The sequence below is a fragment of the Bombus bifarius genome, unplaced genomic scaffold (genome assembly GCF_011952205.1).
Source record: "Bombus bifarius isolate JDL3187 unplaced genomic scaffold, Bbif_JDL3187 scf7180000007977, whole genome shotgun sequence".
Taxonomy (NCBI): Eukaryota; Metazoa; Arthropoda; class Insecta; order Hymenoptera; family Apidae; genus Bombus; species Bombus bifarius.
The window spans coordinates 4,821,875-4,836,203 of record NW_022884362.1 but is presented as its reverse complement, the minus strand read 5'-3'; the positions used below and the strand labels follow the sequence as shown (position 1 = coordinate 4,836,203).

The window sequence follows — 14,329 nt, the reverse complement described above, 5'->3', positions numbered from 1 at the left end:
CGCCCACACGAGGTTGATATCCATTATATAATTTCGTGGAGACAAATTTTCAAATATTACAACGGAAACATTGATAATAATAAATATTGGATACCCGAGTAAGTAAATTAATGAGATCGCTTCATTCTCAGAAATAGTGTAATGCGTTTAGATCTCATCAAAACTGTTCATTGCTACAGTTAAAAATATAATGTACCCGATAAAAGACGCGATATCATCAATATTTTGTTATTGCATGTAATAGAATACTTGTTACATGTTTAGAGGAAATGTTTACAGTAATTGTTTTTAAAACCATATTTTATTGCACGAATCGCAAACAAATTACGAAACATGAATATTTGTTGCCTCACAAGACGATAAACAAAATATTGTAATAAACAGATTGAATAAAGGAAATCATTAAAGGGGGCTTATATGGCGTTTATTAATTCAACTGCATCGTGAAGAAATCAATTTCACTCATTTTGAACCCTTAAATCAGAGTGTGAAATTTTGCGACACTTTAAAACCCAACGCGGACTAAACGCGCAAATATTATATCGAGCAATGGAACATCGGTGAACAAAATTAACGAGGCACCAGATACGAACGATAGCGAATTAATTAATAAGATCTTAACTAGTTTCGGCGATGTTTTATAAAACATGTAAGTCTTGAAGATGAAATATCTGGAGAGGAGAATATTATATAAAGTTACATCGATTATATTTTAAAAATAAAATGCAAAATAAAAAAGATATAGAAGAAATTAAAGTATTGGATATGAGAAGTGATAAGATACTGAAACTGGTGAATATTAACCAACGGTAAATTCTTCAATTAACATAACGGTAACGATAATTTAATTCCCTCTCCTTCCGTCCTTTTATTTTTCTTATTTTTTCTCTTTTTTGTTTCTTCTATTATTTTTGCGATACAGAAATACATTTATTCAGTGATTTGTATCGAACTTACGTCAACAGATACTTCATAATTCAAAATTTCATCAGTAAGAACCGTGACATTATTAAATTTACCGTTGCTTTTACTTTACTGTTATTTCTGACATGAATATCGATTTATTGACTCTTAACATGTTATTTACGAACCCTTTGGTTTCCACTAATATTAATAGCAGATACGAGTTGCAAAACCTTTTACAACATGTATCGAACCGCATCGATATTCCATTAAACGTAGTATTATATGAAGCTGATCGGGAAATGTAATTTTATAATAAGGACACGTTGCTTTGGCGGAATAGTATAATTCCATTATCGTTGAAATTTGTAAATTGCCGAAGAATCGTGTAGAACGTTGGAGAAAGTTTAGTGTTATACGCTAAGAGTAGCTAAACTTGACGTGTAAGAACGTATGCATTACAAAAAAGATTAGAAAGATTTACGTAGATAAAAGGACCTGATTAATAATTACATATAGATATATTTATTAATTGGATGGATTTATAAACATCCATATGATGTTTTTATTTTATTAACTTAGTGAATTTAAATTTGATAAAGTGGAAGACATTATTATATAACGATACAATTATTCTAGAAAATAAGAAACAGAATAATCGAAAGAAACGAAGAAAACGTAAGTTTATCCAACAACTCGAGTCCTTTCTTATAAATATTTTTTAAGAACATCACTGGAACATGATGATTTGGTATTGACGAAAATAAAATTTAGGGCAATAAGATACTGTTTCGAATTTTGGAAACGTTAGTGGTCTGTATTATTGCTGTGAAAACGTTTACCGATTTCATTCTAAATAATATCGAAGCACTTAACAATGTCCCGATTATGAAAACAATTTAATTCTTTCTTAATTTATTTCATATTTTTGGAGCACCCCTCGAACACAAAACAACATTTAACAGCAGCAATTGATATTAATATTTTGTTAATAGCACCGATCAAGACTCTTATTTGTCGACAAGATTGATATTGATTACTAAAAAATTTCATTTTATCTCTTACTCCAAATTGTACGAGATAATAGAAGATAATCGATTGAATTAAAAAATGTCTTGACATTAATCATACTACTGGAAAAATTCCAAATTCTATAATATTAACTAGACATTGCTTCCAAATGCTAAAATTAATTTTTTTACTCATTCCTCAAGTTTTTAATGTCCAATTGATGAATGTCCTATTGGAATCCCAATAGACAAACACTGTTCAGCTGCAACGTGTCTAATATCAATTCGTATTGCAATTTTCTGCATCGAGTTTCGTAACGTTCTCATTCAATTGTGAGGTTTACGATCTGTTTGTTGCCTTCTGCCGACAATAACGAGCCCTCGAATGCATTCAGCAAGTATGTCCAAACGCGTTTCATTTTTCATAATCCAACGCTTGGTCAAAATACAGAAAGCGAAAATACGCACAGGATGATAGACAAGATTAGACACTTTTTCTCGCTTCTTGTTCCACCTATTGTAAAATAATCACTCGGAAATAAATATGTCCTGTCTATTAATGTTATTACACATTGTGATGCAATACAATATACGATAATCAATTTTTATATAAATAATCTTTTATACCTGCGTACGTTCTTTCGATCATTTTCCACATAGATGTGTTTTTCAATTGTATGTTAAAATATTTCCTAAAATATTAGGTGCAGGTTTTTTTTCGTTTAAAACTTGAACAAGATGATTCGAGACATGAAAGGCCGAAAAACTTGATAGTGTTGAAGTATTCGATATTTATTGTCGAATAATAATTAAACCGTTCTGAGAATTATTAGACCAAAGTCATGCTTCTACGTGAAGATCGTGGATGAGCAACGTATTGAGTTAATTTTCTATCGGTTTTTAGAACTGTGGTTTTAAAACTCGGTACGTACGTTTTCAACTAATCTCGCGTTACTAAAATTGTCTTTTCAATTTGATCTCGAGACCAAGTACATGTTGTTCCATACATCTTTATAATCTCAAAGACGCTACTTGCTGTAATATTAGAATATCAAAAATATTGAAATATTGTTTTTCTTATCGCTTTAATTAATTCCAGGACGTCTTTCAATTTTCATCTATGTTGTATTAAATCGTTCGTTTTCAGTTATAAAACGACATTAAGATGAAAAAGTCGAGGAAAACGTGCTTATCATGTTCCTTCTGTGTGATATTCGTATGATATTTATTGTTACAAGAAGCTACGTTATAACATAATATAAACCTGATTTTTCTAAAGTCTTCTGTAAAAGGGTTAGCGTACCTCCATCAGCGTAAAATCCCACGTAATTATCCGGCACAGCAAGTTCGTGCATCGTTCAATTTCGCATAATCGTTAAATTTATTACACACGTCCTATCGATATACGCGTTTTATGAAAAAACCACCTTTTCCTGGAAAATTGCGAAGCTTAACCGTGACGTGAATTCGAGTTATTTTTAAGTGACCATCTTAATGTAAAGAACATTATCGCATCAACTTTGCTCCAAAAGCTCAAAAGCACAAAAGCTCGTTGAATATTATTAAATCTCATCGGCATTTTAAGCAGACGTTGGAACACGGTGTAACTTCATTTGCTAGCAATCGTAGGGAACAGGTAGAGCGACATAACGAGGTGTAACGTATACAAGACTCGGTGGCGTACGCTATATTTCCGGTTTGCTAAAAATAAAGCCAGCCTTGAAGACACGTTCTCTGTTATTCTACCGTTTTTCTTCATGAGTTTTCTTCATAAATTTCTCTTTTACCGCCGCGAGGTGAACGACTATTAATAAGTTGAACGACATTGCTCGAAATTCTCGAAACCCACGATATTTCGTCTTATAAACTGTTTCTGAATCAAACGGATGAAAAATAGATTTTCTCGAAATGCTGCGTTCAAAATAACGAAATTCATATCGGCACGCCTGCCTGTGTTCAGCGCCATTTTAATTCTGTCTATTTAAAGAAAAATCTATAAGTTAAACTCTACGCCATCTAATTATTAGACTGCGGACGTTTGTGCATTTATGGGAAACTCAAAGCTGCAAAATGTGCATCTAAAATACTCGTTATAATTAGATTTTTGAATTTTCACGGAATTTCATATTTTTATTAACTTTACCGAAGGAATGAAATTTGTATAAAGGTTCAGTTTACTTACTAAATCATCCATTGAATATTCAAAGTACTTAGCTTTCAATATTTTTGCGTGTTGTTGTGCATTTTTGCAACTTTAAATTTCCTACAAACGCATAAAAATCAGTAGTCCAACGAAGAATAATATTTAGTTTTAAGCTTCATTCCATTAAAATATTAATTTATATTTACGATATGAAAATATTCTCTTTTGTTTGCTTACAAATTGAAATATGTACATAATTCTTGGTGTCAGAATATACTTAATGCTACAGTAGAGAATGTACCGAACTGAGCCTGTCAGAAGGCAAACTGATCGGTTCTACTTTTTCTAAATTATTTATTTAATCGAATACGTAATTGGTACTCCATTAATGTTGCATATTGTATTCAATTAATTTATTAACACTAATGGAAATCGTATTTATCAGCATTCGACTAGTGCCAAATATTGTCAATAGTAAACAATTGATTTCCATAAGATTGTTTATTTCCAAAATTTTCTTGCACAATTCAGCTATCTATTTGAAATTATTTTAAAAAATTTACAAGGTGTAAGTTACGGGTTACCAGTGCTAATAAATGCTCCTGCACAAAGGCAACCGCCATGATATTAAAAACTAATTTAGTAAAACGTTTCTAATATAATAAAATAAAATAATAATATAATATATAATTATAATAAAAGAACTAAAATTCTACGACTAACTTTTTCAAATTACACGCCACTTGATCATCCTATTAAACGTATGAAATATGAAGTTACTTGTCGATTCACTGATATCATCAGTTAATAAATTATCCTACAGGAAGACTCGATAGAGTCGCAAAAATATATCATAAATAATGATAAATTCGAATGTAAATTCCGAAGAATTCGGTTCGCAACGTTATTATGTACTTTCATCTACCTTCCAATTCGCAAAATTGCTCGATATAACTCCTGATTCGATTAGTACTAAATCACACGCAATTAATACTAAATTCTGTATGATCGATTAATCTTCGATGTTTTTTTACTCAGACGAAGAAAGCCAGATCGCAGTACGTTTCTAAACAACGACCTCGAGATCTATCGGGATCCGTGGAATCGTCGATCGATCGCGTCTGAAAATCCCACGAAAGCTAAAATTAAGATATCGGGTCCAAAGTATTCCGAATATTCGTGCAACCTTTGATCATCCTCATAGCGCATTCGTGACCGATAATTTTACTCGACTCTTATAGTACGCAACGACAAGAATTCTAAAATTCTAATTTCGAATATTAAACGTTGCAGCACTGAAATAAATACAAGAAATTTTCCTTCCTTTAGAATCAACATATACTTGTTCTGCATGGACATACGGCTATCCACCATAAGTATTAGACACCTGATGACGATCAAAAGGTTGATATCTTTCTTATATTTTCAGAGTTACGGTTGAAGAACGTTTCTTCGCCTTTAATATGACATTACGAGAAAACTGATATTTCAACGCGTCTCTTTCTGCAGTCTCTGTACGGATTACTGAAATTTAAGTGTATTTACTTTAAAAGTAAAGATGGACAAAGACAGGCATCTTCGTTATTTGCTACTTTGTTTAACACAAAGAAGAAAAACGTCATACAAAGAGTAAGAAAGATTTTTTGTAACATTTACAAATATGGTGCTGTAGGTGAAATTATCGGCCTGAAATGGTTAGCTCGATTGAGAGGTAGAAATTTTGATCAACGTTCGATCGAGCTTACAGTCGATGGCCAAATCGTAACGCTAATTGAAAATAATCTACTACGTCAGACGCCACACGTGACACGCGCGCAATCGAATAAATTTATCTACAAAAAGATCTATGCATCCAAACGTTGTCTTTGAATTTCATTTAAAAAACCTTACAAACTTTTGTTCCAATTCGATGCAATTTTTAAATATCTACGATGAACGACGTTTCAGAAAAAAAAAAAAAAAGAATGGATCGATCCAATTCTTTTCTAATTGACCCAGAGATACGCCACTATACAATCGAACTTTGTTACCGCCTGTATATTTCTGGAAATAACTAGTAACACGTCACCGATCGTTAATGCGTTAATACAAATGCGATTCGCCGCGATCTCCGAGTCTTTCGTCGATGATCTTACTATGACGATGAAAAGTGCTCGAATTCGAGAAAATAACGAATTCGTAATGCTGATGAACGCGGTGAACGGCTGGATTTATCGTGGAACAGCTACGTTTGATGTCCATGTGTATTCTAGGAATCAGAAAGCTCGATGGCGTTGGTGTGCAACGTATCGAACAGAAACGTGTCGATATTCTTGCGTGTTCTAGATACATATATATATGTATATATATTCTGGATCGACGATTCCCTAAACGCACAGCAGAACGCTGTGTCGGCTTTAAAAGCGACATTTCTGATTGATCTCGATCCCATCTTGAATTCCGTCTCTGGCCGCCTGTAATTGCCGCGGTAAAATCGACCACCACGTTGCTGTACTCTGTGCCACGATTTGCTTAATGTTGTTCGATGCTTGTTGATATGATAAAACACCTCGAGTTGAGCAATATTCCTTGAGATAAATGATAACCGTGGAGCGTGAGTGTTTAGGAGAGTCGAGGATACTTGCACCCAATACGCTTATTGCTGATCAATGTTTTGTTATATGTGTATGACACCTATATGCGTGTATACTAATTTCGCACAAAATTTATTTTCATAATATAAAATTATACTGTGTATATCTTATGTAAATCATCGTGGGAGTATCTTTCTAAAACATTTGGTTCATAACTTATGTTTGAGATTTCAATTGTTCAGATTTCAATTTTACATAAATTACCGTGAAAGCTTTTTTCAAAAAGTTGCGAATATATTTTGTGGATTTCGCGTAATATCGTATGAATCTCATAGCGATTAAAGTTCAAGAGAATGCCCAAGAAGCATCCAGTGGGAAACATTTAACGATGTTTAATAAAGATAACGTTAGATGTCAATACAAGATATAAATTGTTGATATATCTACTTCTGACATATTTGATAAATTGTTCTAAAGAAATACCGTACATATTGACCTATGTACCACAGAGCTATAGGTTTTATTATACACAATAGATTCTTATAATCTATATCAGTTCGTGTTATTCTTGCCAAAATAAATGAATAAAATTGCAATTTGAAGATTGTTCGCCATACGACATTCTATAATAATATCGCAGAATAACACAATGTAACCGTAGAGTTCAAAGGTTTACAGACCTCTGTTTCACATTTCCCAACGTTATTCCATTCAATTTTTAACAACAAATATAAGAAATATTTACGTACAATCTCGAAACTGCAATAAAGTTCTACAAACACAATTCGCAGTGCTTACAGCATAATTAACCAACCTATGCTTTCAACAGCCAAAAAAAAGAGACAGAAAGTAAAATATTGCCCTCGTAATTCACAATGGCTACAAGTACACTCAATCTCGATTAGTCTGATCCTCGTGTTTGATCAAACACTCTAAAAACTATACATATGCATTTCTCATCGTACGCCGTGAATCGTAAAATTCAAGCCGATTCCAAGCGAATTAACCAAGCTGTACCTGCAGTTCGCGAAAAGCTAAAAACGCTGGAGATTGCATGGTTAATCCTGGTCGCAGGATTCGCAGGCAGGAATCAAGCCGATCGTTCGACGGTTAAACGACGCGAAATTGCAAAGTGTCCGCGGATGCTTACCCTTCACGGGCCTGAACGAGCTCTTTCTCTCGTGCACGCCTCCACACCCCTCAGCTAACCCTCTCGTCTATCTCCTTCTCTCTCCAGAGTCTATCAGCTATCCCACACCACCCCCCACGATCAATGCTTATGAAAAGGCTCGATGCGCGCGCCCTCGCCTCCGTTTCAGCTCGATTTCCCTCGACCAACTCGAAACCATTGCAATTCTCACCAACCGCCCCAAACGCACCACCCTTTTGACGACATTTGAAAGAGAGAGAGAAAAAAAGAGAAAAAATGAAGAAGGAAAATATGTGAAATCGGGTTGACAATGGCAACGAAGGATCGAAGAACGGCAGATCTAGGTTCTGGAGATTCTACGCGTCTTCCTGTTCGCTTGTCGCGACTCCGTGCTGCAAGGGGTAAACACTCGAACGGGAGTGTGCGCAAATCGCGACGGGGTGGGAAATGTGGCGCCTCGTTATCGGGCTCCAAAGATGGTGGGTTGCGCCAGCGAGAATCCCCGTACACGAGGAAGCAATTATGGATTCTTATGGAGAATTCTTGCAGAGGTGGATGCCCAGAGAGGGGTGGGGGCGGAAGGACCATGGAGAATTTGGGACAATTCGTAGGGGTTGGCTGGGATCCGTTGCGTGATTCCTTTGGATCTAGATGCTCGATAGTATCGAACAGCCGAGCTGAATGTCAGACGGAAACTAGGCCACGGGTTGAACATTTTCCGAGACCGTTTCGGAGTTGACGATTCTTTCGAAATTCGATGTTCCGATTAAATTTCGATGGAACTAGAGTTACTGAACGTTATCTTTAGACGAAGTAGAATACACGCAATGAGAAGCGTTGTATAGCGAAATTTTGAAAATTTATAACGTGGAAACAACGTTGCGTTGAAAGACGTGACCTATATCGTCAGAATTAACCAAAGTAAAGATTTCCTTTCTTTAACTGTGAATTAATCTATAAAATTCTTTGGGGTTTGGTTAGACTCAGATGGAAAGTTGGAAGATTGACATCCCAACGCTGCTTGAACCAAGCAACGGAACGTTCGAGTGGAAAGTTCGATTGGAAATTCGATCGAAAGACGAAAAGAATTAGCAGAGAACACAGTTCTCTGTATAAACGTGCCACTCTTTGTACACACGGTGAATGGGCACTTGCCATTCATCATTCTTGGAGGTCAGCCAGCTTCAACTTCGCACGCCGACCAAGGTTTCGGAGCCCGTGAAAAGGCGGGACGAGAGTATTCCGGCGGCAACGCGTCGCGTATTCGATTTCGTTACCGAACGTGCTCATATCGATCGGTTCTCTGTCTTGCGGTTTCTCCGTGAAAAATTTGCCCCGCGGTTCTGACACTGTTCGGAAACTCCAATCAACTTAATCGAGAGCTCTTCGTTTTCAAACGTATTTCCGCACCGAGCCATTTCCTCTTCGAACTTCTCCGCGAATCGCTACTTTCCGTTTGACCTCTACCCTAGAAGCTACACCAGAAAACTCGACCCATAAATATAAGATACTCGTAAGATACTCGATTTTGAAAAATCGAAGATCGATGTACGAATTGAAACCAAAGTCAACCAATTCGGATTGACCGAAGAGCCCACTCAAACGTTGCCACTCGGTAACTTGAACTTCGTCTGCCGTTCGAAATCGACCAAGATGATATCCACTGTTTCCTGTCTAATCGTTATATGAATACATGATTCGCCTACGAATTATTGTATATATGAGACTTTGAGGACAAAGGAGCGATAAACAAGGACGAGGGTAGCGAATAGGATGGGTGTTACCTTACCTTCGCAGATGTACCCCTGCTGTATGAGGCCCCACAGCATGTCGGTGCAGCTATGGCAGTACGTCGGCTTGTGAAACGTTTTCTTGCTAAAGCTGTGCCCATGGCTGGCTGGAGTCTCAGCCGAGACCGACGCCATGTTCCCCGTTCCACCGCGGCACCGCTCACGCCAGATTTTCACCGTGAAGCTACACAGGGTGCGCCGCGCGTCGATGACAACATAATTACACGGCAGCCACTACGTGATCTCGAAACCGTACGCGTACATAATTGCGTTGCTGCAGCTGCACCCGCGGCTGGCTGCTCGGGTCCCTCGCGTCGTACCTTCGTCCTCGTCGTCGCGTAACGTGCCTAACACGCATTATTCCCGAAGCTGCGCCCCCAAGACCGACCGACCGACCGGCACGGCACCGTACGCGACACCGAGATTGCGTTTAATCGTGCACAAGTCAGCAGTCACTGTTTCGCGGCTGACCATCACCGTCATCGGCCGCTGCTACTGCCGCCTCCGCCTCCGCCGGGAGCTTCACTTGCGGTACGACGACGATGCGGGTGTCGCGCTCGCGCATCCAAGCCACGGACCCGTCACCACCGCCGTCCAGTGACGGAATCATGCACAGGCCAGCTGGGGCTCTCCGTAAGGGAGCCCCGTTTTATCGGGGTACCCCTCGAGTCGTTTCACCTAATTCACTTTCTTTTTTTTCTTTTTATACTCTTCTTCTTACCAACGATCCTCTTCCCAATAACAACACCGTCCTCTTTTCAGGTTTCTTATATTATAACGTATATGTACCTCGCCACACTGAATACGAATTATTCGGTCAAGTAACACGATCTTTTCTAACAAACGACGATACAATCCTTAACGTCCTAACCGGTTTCATAATAGTCTTACGAGCATCGAACGTTCACTCGAAAGTTCAAGTCACATTTTGAGGGATTTTCAATGATATCCGCGCGATCTATCGAGAAGACTAGGGCACTAGGTAACCGTGGTCCGGCGTTATCGGATTCGTGAGCGACGTCGGGATGGCGCCGCTCCACCCCACTGTACCTTCCCGACACACGGAGCCCGGAGGAGCAGCTTACGCTTCCTCAGTTTCCGTTTTCGTACACGCCACTGGCCGAGATATCGACTCACGGTGCACGCGAACAAAAGCCGAGAACCGAGGAACGCTTCGATCGGGCCGGTGCAGTGAAACGACGTCGTTTATACGCGGGCAGCAGCACACGGCTTTTCCAGGCCGCCTCGACTTGCCTCGACGACGTCAAAGCGACGACCAGCCGTCGACGCTGCTCTGCTCGCGCGCCGACGCGGCTCCGCAGCGTTCCTTTCGCGCAACGCGTTTACGTTTCATGCGTACACCGGCCATTCCATCGTACGAATCGCTCGAGGGACGAAACTCCTCTTCTTCCGTTTTGTTGCTCCGTTTTCGTTGCTGCTTCGTCGAACGCGTCCCTCGGCGTTTCTGGAAATGTTTGCAAGAAACCTTAGGGGGATGGCTGGGAGGACTGAGACTCTGCAGTGATGGATGATAATTCTTTTAGGGATTTCGTTCGTTTACTCTTTCCATTGATATTGCCTTTTAATTAGAGTGTTTGGCTATTTTTCAACACTAACAGGAATTTTCTTTGCGCGTGAACGGAGCAATCGGTATCGAATTAGATTTTTCCATCCTGATGGAAGAAATACGAATTAATGATCGATGCGAGTCGTAAGCAAATTATTTGGTGACAAGGTAGATAACAGAATTACGATGGAAGGACAAATAACTAGGGTATAAGATAATTTTTGAAGTATAAATAGAGGATGTGTAACTTTCAAGTTACACGTTCGTTCTCGATCATGAACAAGATGTTGAATTCATTTTGTTATAGTATTTAATTCTCCAACATGGAGAATGATAATATGATTTTGTTTGAAAAGAAGAATAATGCTACTAAAATTACTCTGGCTGAGAAATTATAACTTGTTTTTATAAAATAATCATTTGTTTTTTAACCTTGTGTTTGCTAGTAACAGAGATTTTATGATTAAGTATTATCGATTCGTGTAAAAGTCTGTTGGGAAAATTAGTAAAATACAAGAAATCAATATGATTGGTAAAAGTAAATGTATATACCTCCTTCCATGTTTCACTGATTTTGTCCCCATATTGATTTAATAGGACGTAGATACGCATATGTATAGTTGAAATTCGTACAGTCCGAAAAGGCATAATACCGTGATCCAAAATAAGTTGAAATGGTAGAATAACTTGTTTTTGAGATCGCGAATCATGTATATTCGTTATCTGAAATTTTTCAGGAAAAGAAAGAAAAAATAAAACTGGTTCTTTTACCAATAAAGTGAAAGTACAAAATTGGTTCGTGAGAAATCGCCAAGGCGAAAGAACGAATATGAAGTTTCAAAATGAAAATAATAAATATTTTAAATATTGATATAAAATATAAATAATCGAACGATAATATAAAAGAAAAAAATTACTTTTTCTTCTACTAACGAATAAAGGGTTTGAATTTTAATAAACGATAACAGACTAATAAGCAAATAACGAACAAATAAAAATTGACATCACTATTGGAATAATGAATAATATTTTATTCGTTATTCAAACAACATCCAGTACTATCGTATCGTTTATTCAATAGAAACTTGTATATAGTTGATACAGAAAAAAAAAAAAATTGATAAATTCTGATACACGGTATGAAAGCCTTACTCACACAGAACATCTGTAGTGAAATCTGCTGCGATAAGTATGAAGGAAACACGTGTTCTCAAGTAACCTTCAAAATCCCTCTTCTCAGAAACGGAGCTTCATTCAACTGAATTTTATCCTATCATTTCCATTCATTTCAAGACGTAGAATATTTTTCGCTCTTGGACTCAGAATTTTAGTCTACGTTGAGTAAATGAATATTTTTACAATATAGTAGACAATTTAAACTAGTAACGTTAAAGATCCAGAAATCATTTTAAACGTAGTATAAGAAAGATACTTATGTTCAGTCACAATCATAAATGCATAAAAATTCATTCAATCTATTTGTTATAAATCTTTCATTGGTATCTCTTCACTTATAAATGTTTCAAATTATTTCCAAATAATAATAAATATAACGAGTAGATACTTTAATAGTATATCTTAAACTTTGTCCTTTAAATAGCAAATTATCGATTATTGTACTTGCGATACTTGATAGCGAATACCAAGTTTTTATATTTATTACTTACTAGAAATAATTCCTAAATAAGGAAAGAACATACACGCGACGTATTCTTCGGTCTTGTCAACTCGTTACGATTAAAATTAACGTTTTCTATCCTGCGTCCTCTGAATAATGCAACATTGTTATTTGCGACATTATTGTCACCCATCATCGACTCGCTGTTGCGTGAATCCTTGAAATACGTGGTTGACAATGCACGCTGCAAACGTCGATGATGGAAAATCTCGACAGCAGCGGCGTGTATAGGATTTTTCAATGCCGGAACTGAACGAGGAAACGCATTCGCGTGTTCGTTCCCTTCATACAATAGTTTACACGCGTTCATATACGTCAACTTAGTTTAGAAAATTAGATACACGGGACAGTCGCATCCAGAGATTAATCATCCATACACACATTATGTCATCAAGTAAAAAGTTTGAAAAATTCTGTTACGAGATGAAAGACATTTTCTTAATAAAGAAGATACTCTTGCTCTCTGTTTCGTAGGAATACGATTTTCTTTCAGATGATAAAGACTCGAGCTCGTTCAATTTATTCTCCCTAAAACTGAAAAGATGTATTTTTTAATTCGTTTTTTATGCAAAATACAGAAGAAAATGTAAGAAAAAAATGATTTTCAATCGTATGATATACCATTACAACTCGATACATTATTTTCAAAAGTTATCATAGATTAATTAGGTAAGAAACTGTAAAGCAAAATGCAATATTTTTTCTTATGTGCAGTCGAGTACAAGGAAAGTAAAACGGTAAAAGGAGCGATTTTCGAGTTTATAATGGTAGTAAAATGTAAAAGTACCGTCTAAATTTCCTGATTTTTCTCTAATACGATATTTTGAAGATACGAAGAATCAGATTATCTTGAATGACCATTCATGCCACGTAGATGGCCAATTATTTTCTTGCGTGAAGTTTACTCAACATTTCATATTTCTTACACTTGAATACGGAAGAGGTATTCTTCCGGATTATTCAAAATGTCTCAATCTATTACTGCAATTTAAACAATTAATCGAAGAATTATTAAAACAATTTTACACAAAGCAGCATCAACAATTTCAATTTTCTATATTAAGAATGATATTAACAATTTCAAGTTATACTTACGAACATCCCGAGGACTTGTACTTACAATTGGCTTGGGCCATTGGCTAGGAGCGCAAAACATACTGGAGAAAAATGGATATTTTTACATCACATATTTTATTATGGACGGAGCATAAAGCATCGTCTTTTCAAATACAATATTCATAGACTTATCGTAAATACACGTTCATATGTTTAACATTGGTTCGTAGTATTGTTCTGAGAATTTTCTTTAATACCTTAATTCTGTGTACCACGAATTCTAATAATTCTCAGCGCTTAATCCCTAATTTTGATTTCTCGTTAACATAAAACACCTGTATACTACCGAAGGAAAGTTTCTTTACTATTGCGTTGCGTACGTGTAGCCATATTAAACTAACAAAGAATCTGGCGAACGTCATAAGTATTTGAAATATACGTATATAATAAAAAGTACCT

General features: G+C 36.7%; 1 protein-coding gene across 9 annotated transcripts in view; it reads right to left on the bottom strand.

Moving 5' to 3' along the window:
• The window catches only part of LOC117204296 (diacylglycerol kinase theta), a 41,239-nt gene extending 30,389 nt beyond the window's left edge, over nt 1–10,850 (bottom strand). For 6 of the 9 annotated variants that reach the window (XM_033441552.1, XM_033441554.1, XM_033441555.1 and 3 more), the window contains exon 1: nt 9,569–10,850. In XM_033441552.1, coding sequence (XP_033297443.1) covers nt 9,569–9,704 — 136 coding nt within the window. In that variant the 5' untranslated portion in view covers nt 9,705–10,850. The remainder of the gene's footprint in view (nt 1–9,568) is intronic. The other 3 variants (XM_033441556.1, XM_033441559.1, XM_033441560.1) reach the window with 1 other exon arrangement.
• Between the last annotated feature and the right edge of the window lie 3,479 nt (nt 10,851–14,329).